Source organism: Alternaria postmessia, assembly GCF_024291825.1.
Source record: "Alternaria postmessia strain BMP 2775 chromosome Unknown scaffold_1, whole genome shotgun sequence".
Lineage (NCBI taxonomy): Eukaryota > Fungi > Ascomycota > Dothideomycetes > Pleosporales > Pleosporaceae > Alternaria > Alternaria postmessia.
The window spans coordinates 1,001,262-1,024,127 of NW_026260074.1; the positions used below are offsets into that span (position 1 = coordinate 1,001,262).

A 22,866-nucleotide genomic window follows, 5' to 3' on the forward strand; every position below is an offset into this window, starting at 1 on the left:
GGGCATAACGAAAGTGAAGGTGGGATTTAGCGAGCGTTATGGCGTCGGAACCAAATTTTCGGAGAGCGGTATCGTTGCGCGTAAAGACGAGAGCGCAGCGGTGTTTGTCACACTTGACGCTAACACGAGGAATGCACGAGACGATCGTGCACGCACACATTGTCTATCTTACTGCACAGCGGCAGCATCATGAAGTCTCCGAAATTAGATTCACCAGTCGTCAAATGAGTTCAACATACAACACGTCTCGTTCTGCGAGGCAAAGGAGAAAACCCTTAGTAATCGCTGGGTGAGCGAGGCGGAGTAGAGGTTGTGAAAGACACTGAGAACGAAAGATAGCAAAAGGACACGGATAATAGTCAAAGACGCAGGACATCGACTCGTAGGGGAAGAGCACCGTTTCGAAATGAGAGTCAAAGAAATATGCGCCGCCTTATCAACCTCTTCTTGCGCATGACGCTCAAAGTATTCGCGATTCAACAACCACTGCGACAGATGACTGTTGATGCGGTCTATTACAGCGATATTAGTCGCGTTTAAACGTATGTTCCTACGCACGTATTCAACCTGCTCACTTTCAATAGTACTGACTTCCCACATATCGCTCGATCGCTTCCCCACCGTACTTTTGAACTCCTGCGCGTTTCAACCCTTCGGAGATCTGTGGCTCTGGTACCCATACCCCAGTCTCACACGCGTAGTAAATCCTTCTGTGATCCTTGTCCTCCGGCCTTTCATCACCCCACTCCGCTCTCTGGCCTGGCGCGTGATATGAAATGTGCAGTTTCCCTGCCTTACCCACCATATCAGACGTAAGCATGAAGGACTCGAGAACTGGCATCTGAGTAACGGCTTTTGCGAGCGCGCCGAGAAAAGGATCGAAGGTCTCTGGATCGGGGTGCTGCCGGAAGTCTGCCCAGCTGAATTCGCGTGTATCGACACTTCCAATAACTCCGTGCTCGGGGTCGTCGTCGGAATCGTAGGCCGGTGTTGGACCAGTGAAGTACCATTTACCAGATGGAGCGACCATGTCAAATGTGATGTCAAGCGACTTCAAGTGTGGCCAAGACGGTGGAATCGCGTTTCCATCTGATGGCCAAAATAGCGTAGGGTCGACGTGCGCACTCAAAGTGAGAGTTGTAAGACATTGTGAAAAGGTTCGGATTGATGAACTGAACGGGTCGTATGTGTAGCCTTCTGGCACAATGCTCGGAACTGTGTACCTCTGGTCTGAAGGAGTGCAGTGGTATAAGACAATATTGGCAGAATTGAGCGAGCGGAAATGCGTCATCGAGAGCTTGTTGGCAAATTCAGCGCGCGCTGAGGCGCGCGCCTTGGGAGATGTCGCCGACTCCCACTCCGGATCAAAGTCTGAATCCAATGAATCCTGATCCGACCCCGCGTCAGAATCAGCCTCGCAGTCTGGAAACTCCCAGTCCACTGTCCTGAGCTCTGGCAGTGCCACACCTAAATTTGGTGCAACGCTTGGTGCAAGTCTTCGCCCACCCGAATTCTCGATAGTGAGATGCTGCACATTAGATAATGTAGGCAGATTCTCGGGTTGCACAAGGCGCAGGTGCGAGTCTGCCCAACGAGCGGATTGAATATCTCTGCATTCACCAAGCTCAATCTGGAGCTCATCCACTTCCCGAAAGTCTGTTGGCGACGAAGCTCCCACAATGTTAAGCCGCACTCCGTTCTTCACACCATTATCTTCCCAGGTTCGCAACACGGTGAAAAGATCGCTAACAGCTTTCGTAAATGCCTCGTTGTTGGCATGCTGATCAAGCCGTGACTCCTTGTGTTCGTATGCTTCTCCCGAATATGTTGGCAGTTCCGCTTTGAAACTGATCCAGGAGAGGTACTTGCGACGATTTCCTGTTACAATCGACTGAAGCGATCCCAGCTCATCGCTCTTGACACCTAAATGGTGAAACGTAATGGTCTCAACTGCTTCCTTCCAAGTGCGATTGAGAATGGCAAGGCGAGGAAACTGAGATGGCGCACCATCGGGCTTGAAAGATTGTCCTATCGCCGAATGCCACTTTTCTTGGTCTGGGTAGCGCTCTGCGAACCACACTATACGATTGATCAGCTCCTGTGGCAGTTTGTCCATGGCGTGAATGAGGTAGGAAAGGAGTGTGCCATCGTTGTGGAAACGCTGTTGAGCAGGTACAAGGGGTACCAAGGCGCTAGCAGGGGTTTCCAAAAATGTATGTAAGAGCAAAAGAGTATTCTCAAGGGTATCAGGAAATACGCAGCTGCAGATGCGATCGACTAAGTCCTGTATGAGTTATTTCATAGCCGCGAATTGTTTGTCGGGTGCAAGAAAATCTCTCCATTTGTGCTCAATTCCAAGTCATCTGTTCTACATCTCTTTGATATGTCTACATTGACATAACGTGAAAGCTATAATAAAACGAGTTCACCGAGCGCAAAAAGATAGGGTGAACTAACAAAAAACATACAACAGCGGGGATTCGCTAGTGGTCACCCACCTAACTACTAATCCGCCGGTACACTGCTTGTATATGGCTGAGCGGACGGGAAGCCTAATTTTCAGTGTCCTATGGTCGTATGTGATTGAAAGGAGTTGTTGAGTATACATATAATCATTTGTAACATCAGATCCATATCGACCTGCTCACGGTTCTCTCCTATCTGTCCAGATGAGCACGGAATATCTCAGGGTATCGATGGCCTGAGACAATGGCCTTGCTAAGAGCTTTGTCAAGTTCCTGAGTCTCCGCTTGCGTAAGCTCGACGTACTTGGTGTTCTCCATGACACGCTCCACCTTGGTGGAACCGGGGATGGGCAGAACACCCTGCTGCTGTACCCAAGCAATAGCGACTTGTGCGCTGGTAGTCCCCTTCTTCTTGGCAACATTCCCAACAGCCTCAGCTAGCTCTACGTTCTTCTCGAAGTTTCCAGGCTGGAAGCGCGGGTAAAAACGGCGGAAGTCGTCTTTGGGGATATCATCGAGAGTCTTGAACTGCCCAGTCAGCCAGCCGCGGTCGAGGGGGCTGTATCCGACAACAGGGATGCTGAGCTCACGGCAAGTGTCGACGACGCCTCCCTTTTCCAGAGCTCCTTGCGAAAACAGGCTCAGTTCGATCTCGACAGCGGCGGGAGGGTATACGGCATGAGCTCGACGGATGGTTTGAGCGCTCACCTCGCTGAGGCCATAGGATCCAATTTTGCCCTCCTTAATTAACTCAGCAAGCGCTCTGACACTCTCCTCTATAGGAACGTTGGGGTCGACGCGCGCGGGCTCAAAGAGATCGATGGACTTGAGACCATTGAGCAAGGTGAGGCATTCGTCAACGGATGCCCGAATCTGCTCTGGACTAGCAGTTGGTGACTGTGTAGCTCCATCATAGGCGCCTTTGATGCTGAGCACAACGCGCGATGCATCTTCCGGGTACTTGGTAAAGTAGTGTTTGAGGAGGTGGAGAGAATTTGCGTCTGGAGATCCGTAGAAGGTTCCCTATGAGGATGTCAGCAAACGCTGTATGAACAAATCTCTCATGGGATTCGTACGGCGTTCCAGAAGGTAGCACCGTTTTCCAAAGCGGTTTTCAATGGCTTGGTCGCCTCATCGTGGGTGATGTCGCCGAACAGCGTGAGGGCTATACAGGTGGTGCTTAGCGATTGTGATAGCACATTGCTGTGTTCTATATGCAACTTACTCATTAGGCCATAGCCGATGGGACCAACAGGCTTCCCAGCGATTGTCTTAGGGGCGGACAAGGGAGACATTTCGTTTCTGTGTTGGAGATTGGGTTGAGGTGTTTGTGCTAGATCATCCTATGGTTGCGACGTAGATGTTTGCTTAAATACGCCCCAAATTCATACGCCCGACACTCCTTCTTCCACCAATTATCTCCGCTAGGGCGGCTAGGCTGACAACATGGGGCGATTGCACCGCATCGGACATAAGACAATATCCGCAATTACATGCAGTCTGTGGAGTTGTCGTTTTTGTTTGTGGATATTCGTGTAGTTGCATCGGAAGTATCGCTTTTAGAGGCGCCTCAACATTAACCTTTAGTAATGGTGATGGGCGCCAATCGGAAAGGCAACCAATCGAGTAGCGTGATATCGCTTACAGTTGGCAACGCCCTCGTCACATTATGATGTGCTTGAACGTGATGCCGAGTCGGAGTTTCTGGGTTTGTCCTTTACGCGATGCTCTCTCGATAGTCGTTTCCAAAGCGATATGTGAATGTGACTGGTGACCTGGGGAAGTTGATGAGAAAGTCAATAAAGATACAAAACAAAGCAAGCAGTTCACTTACACGGGTATCCAAGTTCGCTTTAAGGATAGAGAAGACGAGGAAAGAACCCATGATCACGAATGCCGTGCTGCTTCCTGCTGGCACAGAGCACTAACTCTGGTCTTCTCAGCAAGCACGCCTTTTAACATCGACACCCAAAATTGTGGAAAGCGGCGGACATGGTTTCTGGTGGACTCAATGTTGCAAATTTCAGACGACGCAGATCTTGTCATGAATAGCGAGGACAGTCTTGCGGCGCTGTCCTGTACCCGAAGCGCTCTTGTCGTAGAACTCCGATCCGTTGGCTGGTGTCTTGAGGTATTTGACAAGCTCTGTGTTCGCGGCAGACTTTGCGAATACTTTCTATGCGCACCTGACGGCGGACGTTTCGAGTGTATTGATCGCGCATACTTTTGTAGATGCAGCATCTAGTTCAGGTTTTCGTCGACGAAATTATGTGTTATAACAACGTTCAAGGGCGAGCTTCACTCGAAGGGCACTTGGGTACGCTCGCAGAAGGAAAGTATAAGGTATACATGTAAATCACATCTAGACCGAGACTCGACGGGGTGTACATCGGCATATCGCGATGAAAGGCGCGTGAGCGATCCGTTCGCAGGCAACGTTTCAGTGTTGTTGAATGAGGCGCCGACCATCGAGTGAACAGCATTGTGAGCTAGATGGCATGTTACGGTATTGGTGAGCCAAGAGAGGCTGCTGTTGTTGCTTAGCAGCTATGAATCTTGATCGCAAGGACTATTTCGTTCATGCACGCTTAGCCGATTTGTCGTATGCTTGTGTGGTGTTCGCGAGGCTGTTGAGTAATAGTGTACGAAGCAGAACGATGATCACTGTGTAACGTGTATTTATGATGCGTGATGAGGACGCAAAGATATAGTGTGAGTGTTGATAGAGAAGGGTGAGGGGGAAGATCTTGCTTGTGGCTGTCCTCGTGCGGCGGACGCGGCAAGCGATTTCCACTGTGCAGATGAAGATGACATCACACCCCACCTAGCGCGTTATTGACGCGTTTTGACACCCTCCCCCCGCAAATACGTAGTACTTATCCAATGGCCAGAATGTCTAAAGAACTGGATTATTATAGTTTCAAAGGCTGTATGCCCATACCGATTTCAATGATATCGCGCCGTCACGCCCGATTGTGCATATAGAGGTACCCGGAGCTCGTGACACCCAAGCATGCTTCCAACAGAGCACATGCCGCAGTAACGACATTCAGGACGACTATCAGAATCAAATCGAAGCTGCGCACTGGAAATCCGCCACCATGGTTAAGTCCGCCGAAGTAGACCTACCGCCGTGCGATAGTTCCTACCTAGTTCTCCGACATCCTACCACTGAGGAGTGCACAGCAATTTCGACGAATACCTTCACCATATGGAAAGATTCGCTCACACTCCCGCTTTTCTTGGAAGAGTCACAATTCCTCACCACTGTGCCTTTGGCCCGCAATGGAGGCATGACAATGTGGATCTTAGTCCACCGAGATCAAGCTCCAGGGGAACGTCAAATTCTGTGCTCTTGCGAGAGCTTTTACAAGCGCTCGCTCACCAGCGATACTAGCGGTACGATCAGTGAAAACATAGTACACGGTATAGCCAGTGTCTTTTGCCCTGAGGTATACCGAGGTCAAGGTTATTCAGCACGCATGATGCGTGAGCTGGCGAGAGTGTTACACACATGGCAGGCGGAAGGGCAGCAGTGTGTGGGGAGCACTCTATACTCTGACATCGGCAAGCAGTTTTATACGAAGCTGGGTTGGCCACCGAACGCGACAAATTCGCAGATCGAGCTTCAACCTGATGCTACCGTATGGCCTTCGCTCGCTTTACCAATCGTAGAAAATGAACTGGAGGCACTTTGCAAGCGGGATGAAAGGATGGTTCGATCTCGTATGGCTGTACCCGCACAAGGCTCAAGATCCCGCTTCACGATCATTCCAGACCTGGACCATATGCTGTGGCACATATCTAAAGAAAATTTCGCCACCAGACACCTTTTTAATAGAACACCCGACGTGAAAGGTGCTATCGCCGGACCACCAGGCAGTCAGATCTGGGCCATTTGGACTCACCGGTACTACAACCAACCCGACAAAAGTTCATCGGAGAACGTGCTATACGTGCTTCGGCTTGTCGTAGAGATCGACGAGACCGCAACAAGGCTCTCTTCAGATGCGGTAAAACGGCCTGATTTTGATGCTTACAACCAACAAGTGAAATATCTCAGAGCGGTTTTACAAGCAGCAAGGGCCGAAGCGAAGAGTTGGAGATTAGACGTCGTCGAATTGTGGGATCCGACGCCCTTGGTTCTGGACATGCTGGCTCAGAGTGGCCTGGAATTTGAGGTCGTGGAGCGGGAGAACGATAGTATCGCCAGTCTGCTTTGGTACGGCGAGTGTGGCGGTACGGACAACGAGGCGCCTTTATGGTTGAACAACGAGCACTATGCATGGCAATAAGAGTTCAGAGGGGTGGAGGTTCTAACGGACAGTCTCTTCATGCCTGCCTATCATACAATATCAGACCCCCTTGGATCTGACAGTCTGCGCTCAGGTAAGTCTTGATCTTCCCTTTGGATACAATATCTCTTGGTCTTTGCTGTGTTCGTTTATACACGAACATAGGCCTTGTTGCACATATCTCCGCCGTTCTATATTGGCGAGGTGCTCCCGAAGCCATTGCTTTTTGCGCAACCTAGCCTTGTCGATCATATGCAACGTCTATAGGATAGTTCCAAACGGTGAACCTGTAAGACGTGCGATTGTCAACATGCTCATGGACTCGAGCTTCACTTGGAAACCTCTATTTCGAGTACGCGTAGATGCGATGCAAATGCAGTGTGTGACCAATAATCATTAAGCACTGTCAGTTGCGTGATCCTTCCATATACGCATCTGGAATAGCGTTCGTTTGTGGAGCGCCTCAACTCTTTCGTTGTGAGAAGTGGCGTTCGTTATCAGTAGAGGTGCATCAGGCTGAGGGGAACCGACCCGACTGTGCATCGACTCAATGCGGGTCCTCGGGTGTTTGGATGCGAAGCAAAAGACGCAGTCTTAGAGCCAGCCTTCTAAGGTTCTATTCCATCCTCTCGGCGCTTCCTCAATCTCCTACAGTCTCTTAAAGATCAATCGATTCAACATGAGACCCCAGGCCACGATTTCCACGCATCAACTAGACCAGCCGCAAATTTGCTTCAATCGTCAAGACGACAAAGGTTTCTGGAACTCCTGTAAAGCATGGCACTGGTACCCACTTCACCTGTGTCTGTGTATAGCCTTTGTTGGGATCATGTTCACCCTAGTCGATGGGCGTGCTTTCAGAATCGCAACACCAGCCTACTTCTTCCAGCGCGAGTCTGGGCTATACCAAGCGGAATCGACTGGCTTTGTTTCCGCTGCATTAGTCCTTCTGCGGCTCGTAGCTGAGATTGGCTCGTCACTCATCATCTGGCGCCTTGTCTTCCTCCTTCTTGGCAAAACCGGAATCACACTTGTGGAGCTTTGCCGCGTGGTAGACATGAGGCTTCCGATATTGTCTGGCTTTGGATCCACCCAGCATCTATACTGGTCGCTGTTTGCAGTCATCATTGTCGTACTCGTGTGGCCATCCTCTATTGCAGCACCTCTCGCCAACTCGTCCTTGCAGTGGATTCCTTCATCCCAGCTCGTCCATCCTCGAACACGAAACTATGACCTTCCGGATATCAGGACCCAAGACGCGTGGAACAGCTTTCTTTACCCCGAAGATATTGTCGCGATCGCATTAAGAGCGGCTACTATGGGTGCCAGGGATTCGGACCACGCTTTTAGCGCCACACAAGCTACTCAACGACGCTATATGTACTTGGATCATCATCTGCCCTCGGAGAGTCTTGTTTTAACGCAAATGCCATATTTTGAAGTTTCGAATATCGAGTGGATGAACGTACAATTCGACTCGGAAACCCTTGGAGATTGGAAGCCAAGTTCCCTCGCTAATGCTAGCATGCAGGAACTTCCCGCTAACAGTAAAAAGATGGGAAACTTAGGTTTCTGGATGACAGAAAAGTGGAACTTTACGAGCGCCAAAGAACTCTACAAGAAGCCAACTACCTTTTACGAGAACAAGAGAAATGTCTCAATTCTTGTCGGTCGTATAGGCCTAAATAAAGAGGACGACGCAGACTTGGGAACCAATACTACCCAGTGCTCATCTAAACCGGGTAGATTTGGACAGTTGCCCATAGGCGTGAGCCAGTTCACTTCTTCATGGTTCCTCGACGGTGAATGGACCGCGACGGATTGCTTTCTAGTCGCAGAGGTTACGATGAGGATTGGAATGATCAAGGAACAAAACTACAACATCACACTGGTTGGTGCTTCCGAAAACCTCCACGTAGCATCACCACTAAACGGAGCGAATCAGTCGCAGCCAGACCTGATACCTGATTTAGCTATACTCCCCACCTTGGATATGATGACAGACGTTTTACAACATCTGGTCTCGCTGGGCGTTGGGTCGCAGCACCGAGAAGACAATGTGCAAGGTTATCTTGCAGGAATGTTGACAGTCGCGTACCACGCGACGCGTAGCGCTCTGGTAGAACAAGCCACAGACTCCACTACGACAATTACCGCGATACCATCAGAACCAATAGTGCGTGCGTTAGTCAATCGGCGTCGTTTGTATGTGTGGTTGGCTTTGAATGCAACTTTGACACTTGCAGCTCTGCTCTTGTGGGTAGTGCAATCCACCACGACCAAAACTTCGAAAACCGTTCGAGACCCAACGCTTGTGGCCCTTACCACGAACATGGATGCAGTGTGTCATAAGAATGGGGATGGGCTTTGTAATGCGGTCGCTTTGAGCGGTGGCGATAAGAAACTGGGTAGAATGGTTTGGGATTACGAACACGGCGGATCTTGTCGAAAGTTGCGCTTTGCGAGCGGGGGTGATTTGGATGAGAATACGCAGACATCTATACCATTACTTTCTCTGCGACAGTACAACAAACTTCCGGATCATTAGGCAACAAGCCTGAGAATGTTGGTAGTTTTAGCTCGTGTTTGTGGAGAGCCTAGTAGCGTCTTTGCACCCTTGTGATGGGTCAGTCTTCATCCCATCCATCGCCCGATTTATTGCCATCCAGATAGTGAATTATATTCTCTTCCCTTTCCGTGATATCCAGTGGCTCACCACCGTCCCTGAAAGAGTACACTTGCTCTGAGACTTGATAGGCTTTACATCTGACACGCATGTGCAACACCTGGCCTTTATGGTTAAGAGCTACAAGCAATACCCAACCATCTTCACATGCCTCACGGTCTGCAACCACTACAAGCAGAGCTTGTCGCAATCTTAGATCATCGTCGTCCTCCGCCGTATCACGACTTCCACTATTAGGTTCCATCGCGTCGGGGCACTGGATCAGAGCGCTCAGGATGAAGGATGGTATATCACTCATCAGCTCCACCTCATCGTCTGCGTCCCGTGCTATTACCCCATAAGCAGTAGCATTGTCTCCGAATACATTTGGGCCAAACAGATCAGCGTCAAACTTGTAATGGTCCTGTGGAGGACATGAAGCTTTCCGCCACAACCGAGTATATGCTTCGTCGGCACTCGCACGCGTGACGATCTCTTTATCCGAAATGTTGTCCAGAGATGCTTCGTTGCCGTACCATGTCCGGATCCAGATAACACCAGCAACACCCCAATTGTCTGGATCTGTCGCCTTGCGCTTCTCAAACACTGACAGGTTTGAAGGGATGTGATCGGGCAAAGAAATATCGTCTTCCCTGCATCGCTCGAAGTATGGCTGATTGACGTGCACATCAGTGGCTTGACCTGCAAAGTATCCCCATGGTTGGACGAGGAGATCCTACATAGCGGCCACGTTGGCCGAGGCTAATCCATGCTCTGACAATGTTTCGTTCTTGCTCGTCTTGGTGTAGAGTCGACTCTGGGTCCCATTTTTCCTGTTGCCCCGCGTCAGCCGCGACTAGGGAGCTTCAGCCGTCCTGGCTGGCTTGAGTGGAGTGCGACCAGGCATACCAGGAGGAAATGATCAAAGGGCTCACAGCCAAATGTGTCATGTAAAGTCGGCGAACTGGTCATATGAGCGATTCGATGTGAGCTGGAGTAAAGAAAGCAATGTTGCGTGCTTTTTCTACGGTCGCCTTGTAGTGCAGCTGTAGAACGGGAAGCGGTATGAGGCGTCCGCGGAATGGGGTCGTAGACTCAGGCTGGCCCTGGCGCATAGAGTCGCTTTCCCATTGGCCAGGATACTGATCCTTGCAGACCGGCCCCAGCATAGGTGTTTGAAACTATCTCGAAAGGTATCCTTTCGAGTCCGTGACGAAGTTCCTGGTAGAGGGTCGTGGCAACATGTACAGCGCAAGCTTTCGCCTGCCAGAAATTCCTTCGGAAGGCCGCTTGGACGACGAATCTCCACAGCACAGCATTGCTTTTCTCCACATTTGCTTGAGTTGGGTGTTTCGTGAGGAGCTGGACTGGACGATCGCTGCAAATCGCGTGCGATCTTTGAGTGTGGGTGGCATGATGTTATAGAAGCGAGTTTGGTGGGAATTGAGGAGATGCGAGCAAAGAAAAAGAGGGCTTTTTCCAGAGATTTTCAAAGCGAAAGCAAAGTAAGAGAGAAGTGGAAATCGGCAGTGTGCCCAGGGTGTGCCCAAGTCGAAGCTTCAAGAGCCACCAATGGGTCAATTTGTATAAATGGTCTTTCTAGTGTTTGTTGATCATGTACACAAGAGTCAAATTACAGGCCCGTGTTAGCTGGAACTTTGCCGTGGCTGGAAACAACGGTTCTGAGGTAAGGAGAGCAACCCTTGTCTAACGAGCCTACTTTGGTAAGAGAAGCTATGGTAAATAGGCGACTCCGCAGATGCTCAGTGCGGCGGTGTCTGGATAGGCGAAATAGCCGTCGGCGCTACTGTCGCTATGCAACCGATGGGGTTCTCGCGGAGCAGACATTTGATAAGAGGGTGTAGATGGTTGATGGTTAAGTAGCTGCTCGCGGTAGCAATGCAGGTCCTGGAGCGATCACGATGAGCCGGGTCTAGGCAGAGCGGAAGCTAACCCGGACGTGCCAACGACGTCACGGCAAGCCACCCAGCCATCCTCGCATGCTCCATGGACGTCTCCACTCCAGCCCGTCTCCACGGTACACCTCACCCAAAGACACCTCACAGCCCTCACCGCATCGCGACACGTACTATTCCCAACAGAAGTTGTTGCGCATACATGAGCGCCATCACCGCGCTGCATGTGGCAGACGTTGCGATCATACAATCGTGATTTTGCCATTCCGGGTTCCAAACGGTCACGGATGGCTTCTGGGAGCATTGGCGACGTGCCTGCCGCGACTTTTGCTGAGTACGTAGACGATCCTTTCCTCGACCACGGTAAGAGGGCAGGTGCATCGCAGGCGTCTTTGGAAGGCGACGACGACCTGCCCAAGAATGCGCCGTCTGCCGATGCACCGCAATTCGACCTGGCGCAAAGGCCCGAAGCACCTTCGCGATGCATCGCGTTGCGCCCGGCCCTGACCCACCGCCTCTATTCCCATCGCCTCCATGTACGGGCAAAAGCTAAGCTGCAACGCGATAGACTGCTCTCCGGCCCTATGATCGATATATACGTAGGCGAGTCCAAGCGCCACTGGTCGCTACACCGCAACCTCTTGTGCCACCACTCCGAGACCCTCGAGAACGAGCTGCTTGGTGATGCAGACGGCCACAGTAGAAAAGACCAGCTCGATCTCCCCGACCACAGCCCCGCCGGCTTCGAGCTGCTGGTGAAATGGCTGTACCAAGGCAGCCTCGACGATGTCTCCGACATGGCTGACGCCAACCTAAAGTACGAGTATGCTGTGAGCTGCCACAAACTCTATCTCCTCTGCGATCGCTTCGACATGGCTCAGTTAAAGAACGTCGCCATGGATCAGTATCGAAAAGGCCTAAATGAGGCCGAGCTGGTACCTGACGCTGACGAGATCGACGACATCTATCGCAAAAGTCCGACAGGCTCACCGTTCCGCAAGCTCATGACGCGCATCGCAGCCCGCCAGATCATGGATCCTGGCAGTGAGCGCGATGTCGAGACTTACCGCGAATGCTTTGAGAACAACCCCGATTTCGCCATCGATTTGGTCAAGGCAATCAGGTCAGGTACTGGTGGCATGCTATTTGACGACCCTACAGATGAGGGCAACGAGTGCGACTACCATGACCACGAAGCTGGGCCCAACTGCCACACAAAGGGCAAGGGCAAGGGGAAGCAAGGTGTGTGACTCTGATCTCCACCCAGCCCATTTTCAATCCCATGTCAGCCGTCTCGTTGCTGTCACAATCACAACACGCATAATAACATCCATTAACCAGTAAAGAAGAAAGCCGGCCTGTCATCCGCCAAATCCGTCCCTTACATAAGCTCCGACCAGCAGAACCGCCCTCCCCGCCCTCCTCCCCCGAAGACGCCTCACCCGTCTCGTCCCCTACCGGCTCGCCCACAAGAAGGCAGCGCCGGTCCTCTCCGCCGTCGGCTGACAAGTCCGGCGAGTTCGACAGTAGTCACGTCGACGGAGATGGCAGTCGCCAGTCAGCCGCCCAATCCCGACGCGATTCGGGAGAGGGAGAAGGACAGGGAGAAGTTGCGCAAAGTGACGCCACCGGAGCGCAGACGCCTAGAGCGAGCTCAAAGCAGCGGAACGGAGATACAGAAGTCACGCCCAGTCCTAGAAGAGCGCCGCCGAAGCTCAGACGACGCGTCTCCCCCACACCAGAATAGCCACATAGAAGACGAAGCACTCGGCGAGCTTGAAGGAGGACCAGTGCAACCACCACAAAGGACACCCTCGCGTCGAGGTATCTGGGAATGGGCTAGAGTAGGAACGGGCAGGCTGAACATCATCGGACGAATACCGCATCCTGAATGGAAAGGCCCGGTAGTGTCGCACCAAGTCGTCATGAATGGCAACTCGCAGATAAGCACCATTCCCGAGATGCATGACGATTTCAGTATCCCCTCCACAACGGCTACCGAGACGAATGATTTACAAGAATACAACCAAGCAATGGCGGCCAAGATGGAAGGTTTTGGCTTCTCCCATGCTCATATCACAACGTCACCATCCTTCTCACAAACCAAGCGCTCCTCCGACGACCTTGTCGCTGCGTCATCTACGGCTAGCACGCCAGCCAACTTGAATCTTGTCTCCGAGGCTTGGACGAATGGTGAGCGGATCACACCACAACCTTCCAAGGACAGCCCACCATTGACGCCGGACACCCCTACGCCGAATCAACGCAGGAAGGATTCAACAATAGAGGATGAGAGCACACCTACCAAGGACGCACCGGAAAGCGCAAAGGCAGAGGTCGCTGATCGACCTCAGAATGGCGTCAAGACCACCCCTACGCCTGACCGCATCCCGAAGTACCGGATAGCGCTTACGTCAAATTTCCTTTCACCGGCTCGCAGTACCACGAGTTCAACTTCTTAGTTTCTTTCATCATGATCACGATTTGATACGATACCCTATACATACATACTATCTGGCGTTCTAAGCGCAGAATCATTTAATGCAAATCGATTTTTGACCAATATTGGTAGCAGCGTTCACTGACTGCATTTACGCAACACGACCACAAATCTTTCACATACGACCATAGGACACTGAAAATTAGGCTTCCCGTCCGCTCAGCCATATACAAGCAGTGTACCGGCGGATTAGTAGTTAGGTGGGTGACCACTAGCGAATCCCCGCTGTTGTATGTCTTTTTTTGCCAATTCCTTCTATTGCTGAGCCTCTCGATATATCAGTGCTAGGTGGATGAATCTGTGATACGGTTTCACAAAGACCGTTCCGTCAGCTTATCTCGTGAGGGGTTCTTCTTTTTCTGGCGGTGCCGACATTCCTTTGCTGCCTCGTGCCTTCGATACTTTGATCGAGAGATCACCATATCTTGTGCTGACTCGAAAGATACTTACGCAATTGGGTAATTACAGAGCCCACAAATTTGCCTATCCAAAAGCTGATCGGTATAATTCAATACACTAGCGTCCAATCACGATCTCGCAGTACACGACTATATCACGCAGGTTCATGCTTGGATTGAGAATCTACAGGCCAGTATTATGGCAGCTACGAAAGGAAACGACAGAATTTACCCCTCAACTCTACGCTACATGAGTCTGCTTCATTTATATACATCGCATATTAGGGATGGCAACTATAAACATACATATCTCCATTGGAAAGGTGCTGCAGAACAAGCAAAGCTGTGTAGAGATGGTGTAATGATAGGATAAGTCATGCGCAGAACGGAGTCATTCTACTTTTGAAGCGAGCACTTGATTCCGGACGATACGGTCGCACTAGATTACACTGTCTAGATTCGTTCTTTCACAGCGTCGCAGCTGCTACATTTCCCGAGAAGAAGAAGCATTGAGACGGCAACTCCCAGCGCGTTATGACACGTGAGAAATCACGTTATCAAGAACCCCATTGCTTGTTCTTCTGATTAGGCGCGTGTTTTCCGAACGCAGTATTATGCCATCAGCACCCGAACTTTTTGATGTTGCGAAGAACCATCTTCTTCCAGCCGTTCACAAAATCTTCCTTTTGACCCCTTGGCGCAACCTCCGTGATTGCGCGTAGAAAATCCACGACCTTCTGCATACTCTCCTGCAGCGATGAGGTGTACCGAGCATCTTCCAACATCTGGAAACCACGATCCTTACATCGCTCTTCGAACAGCTTAAAAAGCTGTTCCTTTGCCGCCAGAGAGCTTTCGTCATCGCTCGCGTTCCAGAGGAAAGAGCGACGCGGGTTCCACGATGGGAATGGCACGACGCCAGAGAACTCCCAGTCTAGAATTGCGGTGATCTTTCCGGAATCAGGGTCGTAAAGTATGTTCGCGAAATGCAGGTCTTTGTGTGCGAGGCGCAATTTCACGTCATTTAGTTGTTCGGCGTGCTCTGGCAGAGCCTTGACGAAGGCCTCGAGGCGAGGGATCGCATCGCGCATGAAGGTAAGGCTTTCGTGGATGTTTATCAGGTGGATGTATGTCTTGATTTGCGCGGACACTAAATCCACATATGTAGAGTATGGTCCGCCAATGTTCAGACTGTCGACTGATTCTCCCGCCGGCCACAGCTTCTTCACTTCGGGGGCTTGCCAGAAGGTTTCGTCTACTGTTCGATCCACGACGACAGCTCCAGCCTCATTGATACGGAGACCACCGATAGCATCCCATGGATGGACATGCAACTGATTCAGGTAGTCAGCCAATTGGTCCAAGATCAGATTCTTTTGGATCTCTGTCGGGAATTGGTGCTTTCCGCTCAGTGTGGTGCCTTCAACCAAGGATATAAGTGTGTACTCGTTGTCTATAGCATTGATAGTACTGCTATCGTAAGCCACAAGATCTGGTATTGGTATGTTCGTGTTTTGTTTGACCCAGGTCATGACAGCGACTTCGTTTTCTGTTTTGATCCTGGGAAGATGCTGTCCAGAGGCGCGAAGTACCAGCTTTTTGTGCAAGGTCTTCGCGTTCTGAGGTATGGTTATCATGTAGATGGTGTGGTACTCGGCGGTGACTTTTGGTGAAGTGATACTGACGGCCTCAGGTAGGCCTATCGAGAGGAGAAGCTGGCTGATGGCATCATCGGAGATGGGACCTGGCAGATGATCCTTTGGACTGGCCATTTGTAGAGCTTAAGGTCGGGTTAAAGTGAACAAAAGCGGTTCACCACAAACTTGCTGAAACATCGCACTGGTCATGACCCATCCACGGTTCGGCTAACGCGAAATCGCGAAGACTTGGGCTGTTTAATGGCTTTTGAGTACCTTCACAATCTTCCGTCATTGTCTATCGATTTGAGAGGAAACGCACGCGTACGAATGTAACCCGCATGATTTGTGTCCAGATGCTGTCGACTTATTGGCCAAGTATCGCAATGTACAAGAGCGGCAAGGGTGTTCACATCTTCTATCTGCTTGTATTTACTCGGTTTATATCCAACCGAAGCAAATCTGTGTCTACCCCGCACCACGAGCAGGCTGTGATTGTGGCACAGTTGTGCGCAAAGCTACAAGACGTCATCCGTGGGGTGGCAGGCTGATTAACCCCCGCACATTCAACAACAGCGCTCCTTGCACGAAAAGCGCGGTTATATCTGCTCTACACTTCGAGCCACAAAACGATGTCGAATGAAAAGATTGCAAGAAGCAATCACAACCCCGATCGGCCAGCCCAGGTTTTCACCGTGTTCGATCGCCGTCAGCATATCTACTTCACCTACCTTCTAGGCTATTTGACACTCGCATCTTCTCTGACGGCCACCATCTACCTTCCGCTGATCGAGAATCTAAGCAGACAATACAATGCGTCTATCTTCGATATCGATCTGACGATCACACTTTATTTAGTGTTCCAAGCGATATCTCCAGCTTTCTTCGGTCCCATGTCCGACACCCTGGGCCGCCGTCCAGTATTTCTGATCACGTTCTTCGTCTATTGTACAGCAAGTCTTGGTTTGGCACTCAACAAGCACAACTATGCCGCTTTAATAATACTGCGATCATTACAAAGTATCGGCGGTTCAGCTGTTATGTCACTCGCGTACGCCGTTGTCGCAGACATCTCTATCCCTGCGGAGCGAGGCAAGGTTCTTGGGCCGATGCTTGCTTCTACGAATTTTGGACCATGTTTCGGACCAGTATTAGGTGGAGGCGTTGTTTTGGCCACAGGAAAAACGCAGTGGTGCTTTTGGACGCTCGTCATCTTTGGCGCAACATCAATTATGATGATTGGGTGGACTATGCCTGAGACTGCGAGGAATATCGTAGGTAACGGGGCGGTTCAAGCCCAAGGTATCTGGAAGACGTGGTGGTCACTTCTAAAGCCTTCTAGCTTGGACTGTCCTGAAAAGATAAACACCGCGGAACTTGCGAGCGATGTCAATGCTGGGAAGAACGGAGCGGGTGTGTGGAGCTTTCCGAACCCATTCTCCTCCGTGCGCCTGATTTTCTATGCTGATACAGCTCTCATACTCTGGTCGGCCGCTTCTCCTTACGCTGTATGGTACTGCGTTCAGGCTTCGATACCCCTCATATACAGCCAGCAGTATGGTTATAATCCATTGGCTGTCAGCCTTTGTTTTTTGTCTGGCGGTGCTGGAGTTATACTTGGCGGCTTCATTGCAGGGCGCCTTTTGGACTTCAATTATAAAAGGACCGCGGAGAAGTATGATCTGCCAATAGATCGAGAGTCTGGCGACGACCTTACCAATTTTCCTATCGAGGCCGCTCGTTCCAGTGGCTCATACATACTGCACGCATTGTCAATAGGCGGGCTTATTGGTTATGGTTGGGCTGTCGAGCGTCGAATCCACGCAAGTGTACCGCTGATCCTCCAGTTCTTCATCGGAGCTAGATGTACCATTGTCCTGCAACTATTCAGTACATTAGTGGTCGATATCTTCCCATCAAAGGCCGGCACTGCCGCGGCTTCCAACAACATCACGAGGTGTGCACTCTCCGCTGTCGCTGTGGCAATACTTGAACCCCTTAAAAATGCCATTGGGAACGGATGGATGTTCACGTCGATTGGACTGGTTGATGGTGTTCTTAGTATCATCGCTGTTGGGTTGCTGCAAAAATGGGGCTGGAAATGGAGGCTGGCGAGAACAGTTTGTGACTAGTGCATTCTTGAAAAAGAATGTAGAATGTGGGGAAGACAAGCTTCTATAAATACAATTGTACGGAAAATACCGTGTCCAAGATCTTTAGCGACACGGTAGTGTAAGCCGAGAAGGAATACTGATCTTTTACACTAGAGATGGATGTTCGTCCATAAAACGTCAAGTACGCTGCCTCCATTTCTGGTACAGTAATGTATCATCGCATCACCTTCTCTAGTCCCATGCTGAGATTTGGATAAGCAAGATGACGGTTGACCTCATTGACTAATTGTGCGATGCGCGAGTCCTCCGAACATGGCGCTTCTAGGACTCATACTTCTCTTTCTTGGCGTAAGTACACCTTGATCTGTCATGTCCAGTCCACGTTTGATGACTAACAGCTCTCCCCGCTTGACGAATATGATTTCGCCGTTGTGACCGACGTCCACCACTAAGCCTCGTACAAGGCTCACCCAGTCATTCGGAATAAAGAAGTGGCGTACGGGCTGTGCGTCTGCAGTGTTGACTTCCGAGGAGCGCACCCAGTTGTTTGTGTCTAGGAAGACCAATCTCTCGTTGAACATGCCGATGATCGTATTTACAGCGGATGACAAGGTTCCGAGGTCGTGTACATGATCTACATCCTTCGCTTCGGAGCTAAAGTCCTTGTAGTCATAGATCCGTATGACGTTTTGCGACGATCGTGTATGCGACGGATCCACCGAAACGCCGACAAAATAACGAGGGTGGCGGAGCGAACGTGTACGACCAATCGCTGTGAAAGGCTCGGTCATACTACTCAACGAAAGGGTGTGTAATAGCTCGAGTGTAGTCCAGGAGAACATCTGGGCAGAAGTTGCGGACACATATATGAGAACGTCCGCGTTAGTCCCATGTTGTATCCACTCGCCCTTGTGGTCAGGCCGCAGAGTAACCAAGGAATCCTGACTAGTATCCGATGAAGTCAGCCAGAGATTTACTTCTTCGTCTGTTGCGACTAAACATCGAGAGTGCTTGGCACTTGACATCAACCCCGTGATCCCGCGCCCAACTACAATGTCGACAGTTGGAGTGGCTACAGCCCAGTTATTCCGTCCGCTTCGCTTTACATTTCTGACCGTTACTCTGCTGGCCGCATCGCTGCAAGCCAGAACTGTGCTCTCAGCATTGAAATGAAGCATGATGATGGGAATGCCAACAGACTGTTGAAATAACTCAGTACTTTTGGGTTCTCGTGAGATGTCGTAAACATGCACCGTCCCATCTTCTTTACCGCAGAAGACACTAGGTACTAGAGGAACACACTCGAGAGTTGTTATATGAGTAGACATGGATCCGCGAAAGCTGACCTCGTGCGGTGCTGTAGATACTGAGATAGTATCGCTATTCTCGTCGTCTATGTCTTGCCGAAGTAATACAGCAGGATCCCAAAGTCGACATTGATTTGCTCGTATATCAATGATTCGGTGGTTGTCAGAAGTGAATGCAAGTGTTCTAGGTGCTATGGCGTCGCCTTCAAACTCCAGTCGATACAAAAGTTTGACTGTTTCCATATCGAAAAGTTGAATCGTACCAAGCGAATCCGCGCACGCGAGTGTGCGCCCATCAGGCGAGCATGACAGCTTCTGCGCGTTGACGCCTACTATGAGGTCTCGGACTGTTCCATGGAGCGTGTCATATATGACAAGATCACCATCGGAATAGGCAGCAGCAAGTAAAGTCTCATCTTTGAGTGTGCTGAACTGGATGCTCCACACGGTTGTACTGCCATCCGAGACCTTCATCGGACCATGTAAAGTTGAGCCTGTCTCTTTGTCGTAGAGGTCAAATACACGATCTCGCTCGTAGTCCCACAGGACTATGTCCTCTCCGCGATAAACAACAGCTAGCAGGCTTTGCTGAGGACAAAACACTGCTAGTGTAGGCTGTTTCGACTGCAAGCTAGACTGCTCATCAAACTCAATGGTCCAGTCAGCCACATCCTCTTGTACGCCACCGTTGGCAAGATTCCAGCACATCAGCTCATTCTTCTTGGTAGCTGCAAACAAAAGCATGTCTTCTCCACTGAACGCAAGCGAGAGACACATGACCGGAATAGTGAAGCGGAACATCTCAGTCCAATCAGTAACGTTCCAGACTTTGACAGATCTCGCCCCAGCCGAAGCGCATATCATTCCAGTATCGCTGAAGGTCAAAGCCCATACTGGCTCTCCGTGCTGCAAGACAGTTTCTTCTTGACAAGTAACGTCATCGTATATCATGACTTTGCCTGTAGATAACCCGAGACCAAAGAACCTTTGGGATGTAGCTACAGTGAGCGGTCGAGCAGGCTTTGTGTAATTGAGAATTGCAAGACAGTCTTGCCAACCTTCAGAACTTTGTCCAAGGACGCTCAGCCCTCGATGGGGTGACGAGAATTGTCGGCTCGGTGCTGAATCTACTGGACAAAAGGGTGGTATCAAGCGGTGTATCGCTGATGGTGAGAAAGAAAGCTCTTTTCCAAATTTAGTAACCAGATGGGTTAGGTCGTTGCCCCAACTGTGCAAGACGGTAAGCTCTTTCCTCAGCCCGACTAGTGGACTGTGTTGCGCCAATCTTCCTAGGAGATTATTCAAAGTCTTCCCTGCTTGGAAGACCTTCTCAAGATCGCCCTTCCTGGCTAAATGTTCGATCCATTTCAGTACGCAGTCAGATCCCATGAATTTTCCCAACAATACCAGAACTTCGTTGTCTTTGGAACTCACGTGGAATATGTGCTGGAAAACATACTCACTTGCGTAGTCCATGAACCGAGGCTTCTCCTGGTCTTGGTTCACGCTGAGCTTCCGAGATTGTGTTGGACGTGTTTGAATACGTGTCAGGTAGCGCAGACAAACTAATGCAAGACGTCTGTGTGCGGTAGCTCGCTCAATCTGAAACTCTGATCTCATGCCTTGGCGCGTGAGAAAATCTCTAACGGTAAGATGGAGTAATTGGACCTTTTTGCTGCGATCTACGTATACGAGATTGCCACAGCACGTGCTAATGGATCTTTCGATGTCGTCGATGTTATCATTGATATCAAGTTCAATGGCACAGTGCATCTCATCTGTCGAGAGAAATCGGAAAGCAAAGGTAGTCCAGATTAAGATGGCCTTTGCAAGCTCCTTTCCGAATTTAGCACTCGCCATGTCGCCCAGAATTCGACCGTACATCTCATCCATATCGGCGGTGTTGCTCGAAAGAACCTTGCGAATCTCGGTAGATGTATGGACCTGGCGCAGTTCTTTCAGAACTAGAGTTACCCAGAGGAAGCAGCCATTTGAGTTCTTGAGAATCTCTTGGGCCATCGCTTCGCGCTCCGTCGCCCCTGTCGCAGGCAATTGATCTTGACAAGAACGTAGATACTGAGCAATGTCTCTGTTGGTGTCTTCCTCTTCGATAGTCTCTGATGCGACCTCAGTCCTCTGGATTGCACCATCTGCATATTTGTCGAATGAGTCCCGGGATGTTACAAGGAGACAGATTGGCCAAGTCTCTTGCATCTTCGCTAATAGCGTCATAAGCTCAGACCCTCCTTTGCATTCATCCACCGCGTCGATTACCCAGTACTGTGGTCTGTCCAAACGACATTTTAGCATGCCGCTCAGAAACAATCGTCGCCATACGGCCACGTGATCAGTCTTGTTTATCGTTGGGGTTTGCGAGCTCGTTGCGATCTCAAGAACAGTACTTAGTAAAGGAGGATGTTGGTTCGCCATTTGCCAGGCCATTGATCGGAGGAATGTATTAATCGTGGCCTTCGTCTTGTCTCCTTGCACAAAGAAGTAAAAAGAGCAGTCGAGACCTAGCTCTTGGATGTGATGGATAACGTGCGCCGAAAGAACGCTCTTGCCAGCACCAGGTCGACCACGTACCCACAAGGTCTTCGAATTGGCTGCGCTTATCCATTCCTGGAATGTAGTCCTCTCAAGAAACCAGTCGCATGTCTCAGACAGTCGTAGCGACTGGCTTTCTAGCTCCTCATCGGGGGTCTCGGTTATACTCAGGAAAGTTCCGAGCGTTGCCATTTGCTCAAATCCCGCTTTCTCAGTCAATAGCGCCTTAGTCGTTCGTTTGGTAGCAATTGTAGTTGCTAACGCGTTTCTAACAGCCAGGTAAGATGGATCGGTCTGAAGCGAAAACTTTGCAACGTTGCGATGATTTGCATTTAGGTACGTTCTTCGCTCGTTTGGGTAATTCATGACGGCACAATGTTTTTCGACTATCAGTTGAGTCCCAATGCCGATCTTCATAGGCTCGTTCTCATAGAACGAAAAAAGTCGCAGCGAGCTGCTATAGAGGGGAAAGTCTTCGTTGATGGATTGGAGCACTGGAGATTCTGGAGAGAGATCTTGAACAAAGGGCCTGGAGCCAGGGGCCAGTGCAAGTATCCTACCAAGGGTATCTGCTATTCCGGCGCCCTGGTGCGGTGTCGCCAAGAAGAAGATGGCAAATATGTTGCGCACGAGATCCTCAAACTCCTTTGTCTGGTGGCCAAGTATGAAGGCCTTCTTGACAACCAGTCCACCCATACTGTGTCCGATCAAGATCATCGGTACCTTACGCAATCAGCAAAGTTCGCGCTTAGGGAGATAATACATACGTGGTTGCCAGATGGTATGCGTGGAGAGTCATGGATCGAGGCTAGCAAAGATCGCGCAAAATCTGGAACGTGAAGAACCGACTCTCTACTCAGACCAGACGCATACCCAAAGGTATGGATTCTGACATCTTTGAAGGCCTCATCGTTTGGTAGCCAGGCAGAAGGCCAAAAGAGCGATGAGTTACCATTCTTCGTCCAAGTACTTTCCGAGCCGCCGTTAAGTCCATGAACAAAAATAACATCCGCAACAACATC

The 22,866-nt window shown here is 50.3% G+C and overlaps 7 protein-coding genes across 7 annotated transcripts; 2 read left to right on the forward strand and 5 right to left on the reverse strand.

Moving 5' to 3' along the window:
* Window positions 1-577: 577 nt before the first annotated feature.
* On the reverse strand, window positions 578-2,116 carry J4E82_000355 (uncharacterized protein; the record flags this gene model as incomplete). Its single annotated transcript, XM_051726676.1, has 1 exon — window positions 578-2,116. One exon carries the CDS (start codon window positions 2,114-2,116, stop codon window positions 578-580), a length of 1,539 nt encoding a protein of 512 aa, XP_051593858.1.
* Window positions 2,117-2,657: 541 nt separating this feature from the next.
* On the reverse strand, window positions 2,658-3,760 carry J4E82_000356 (uncharacterized protein; the record flags this gene model as incomplete). Its single annotated transcript, XM_051726677.1, has 3 exons — window positions 2,658-3,488; window positions 3,542-3,630; window positions 3,691-3,760. 3 exons carry the CDS (start codon window positions 3,758-3,760, stop codon window positions 2,658-2,660), a joined length of 990 nt encoding a protein of 329 aa, XP_051593859.1.
* A 1,806-nt stretch (window positions 3,761-5,566) lies between these two features.
* On the forward strand, window positions 5,567-6,760 carry J4E82_000357 (uncharacterized protein; the record flags this gene model as incomplete). Its single annotated transcript, XM_051726678.1, has 1 exon — window positions 5,567-6,760. The coding sequence occupies one exon, from the start codon at window positions 5,567-5,569 to the stop codon at window positions 6,758-6,760; it is 1,194 nt and encodes a 397-aa protein (XP_051593860.1).
* A 2,627-nt stretch (window positions 6,761-9,387) lies between these two features.
* Window positions 9,388-10,397, reverse strand: J4E82_000358 (uncharacterized protein; the record flags this gene model as incomplete). The annotated part of the gene is made up of 3 exons (XM_051726679.1): window positions 9,388-10,098; window positions 10,166-10,258; window positions 10,335-10,397. 3 exons carry the CDS (start codon window positions 10,395-10,397, stop codon window positions 9,388-9,390), a joined length of 867 nt encoding a protein of 288 aa, XP_051593861.1.
* Window positions 10,398-11,040: 643 nt separating this feature from the next.
* On the forward strand, window positions 11,041-13,803 carry J4E82_000359 (uncharacterized protein; the record flags this gene model as incomplete). The annotated part of the gene is made up of 3 exons (XM_051726680.1): window positions 11,041-11,112; window positions 11,575-12,583; window positions 12,683-13,803. 3 exons carry the CDS (start codon window positions 11,041-11,043, stop codon window positions 13,801-13,803), a joined length of 2,202 nt encoding a protein of 733 aa, XP_051593862.1.
* A 1,056-nt stretch (window positions 13,804-14,859) lies between these two features.
* On the reverse strand, window positions 14,860-16,011 carry J4E82_000360 (uncharacterized protein; the record flags this gene model as incomplete). The annotated part of the gene is made up of 1 exon (XM_051726681.1): window positions 14,860-16,011. One exon carries the CDS (start codon window positions 16,009-16,011, stop codon window positions 14,860-14,862), a length of 1,152 nt encoding a protein of 383 aa, XP_051593863.1.
* A 2,254-nt stretch (window positions 16,012-18,265) lies between these two features.
* J4E82_000361 (uncharacterized protein) lies at window positions 18,266-22,715 on the reverse strand (the record flags this gene model as incomplete). The annotated part of the gene is made up of 2 exons (XM_051726682.1): window positions 18,266-22,567; window positions 22,707-22,715. The coding sequence occupies 2 exons, from the start codon at window positions 22,713-22,715 to the stop codon at window positions 18,266-18,268; spliced, it is 4,311 nt and encodes a 1,436-aa protein (XP_051593864.1).
* Between the last annotated feature and the right edge of the window lie 151 nt (window positions 22,716-22,866).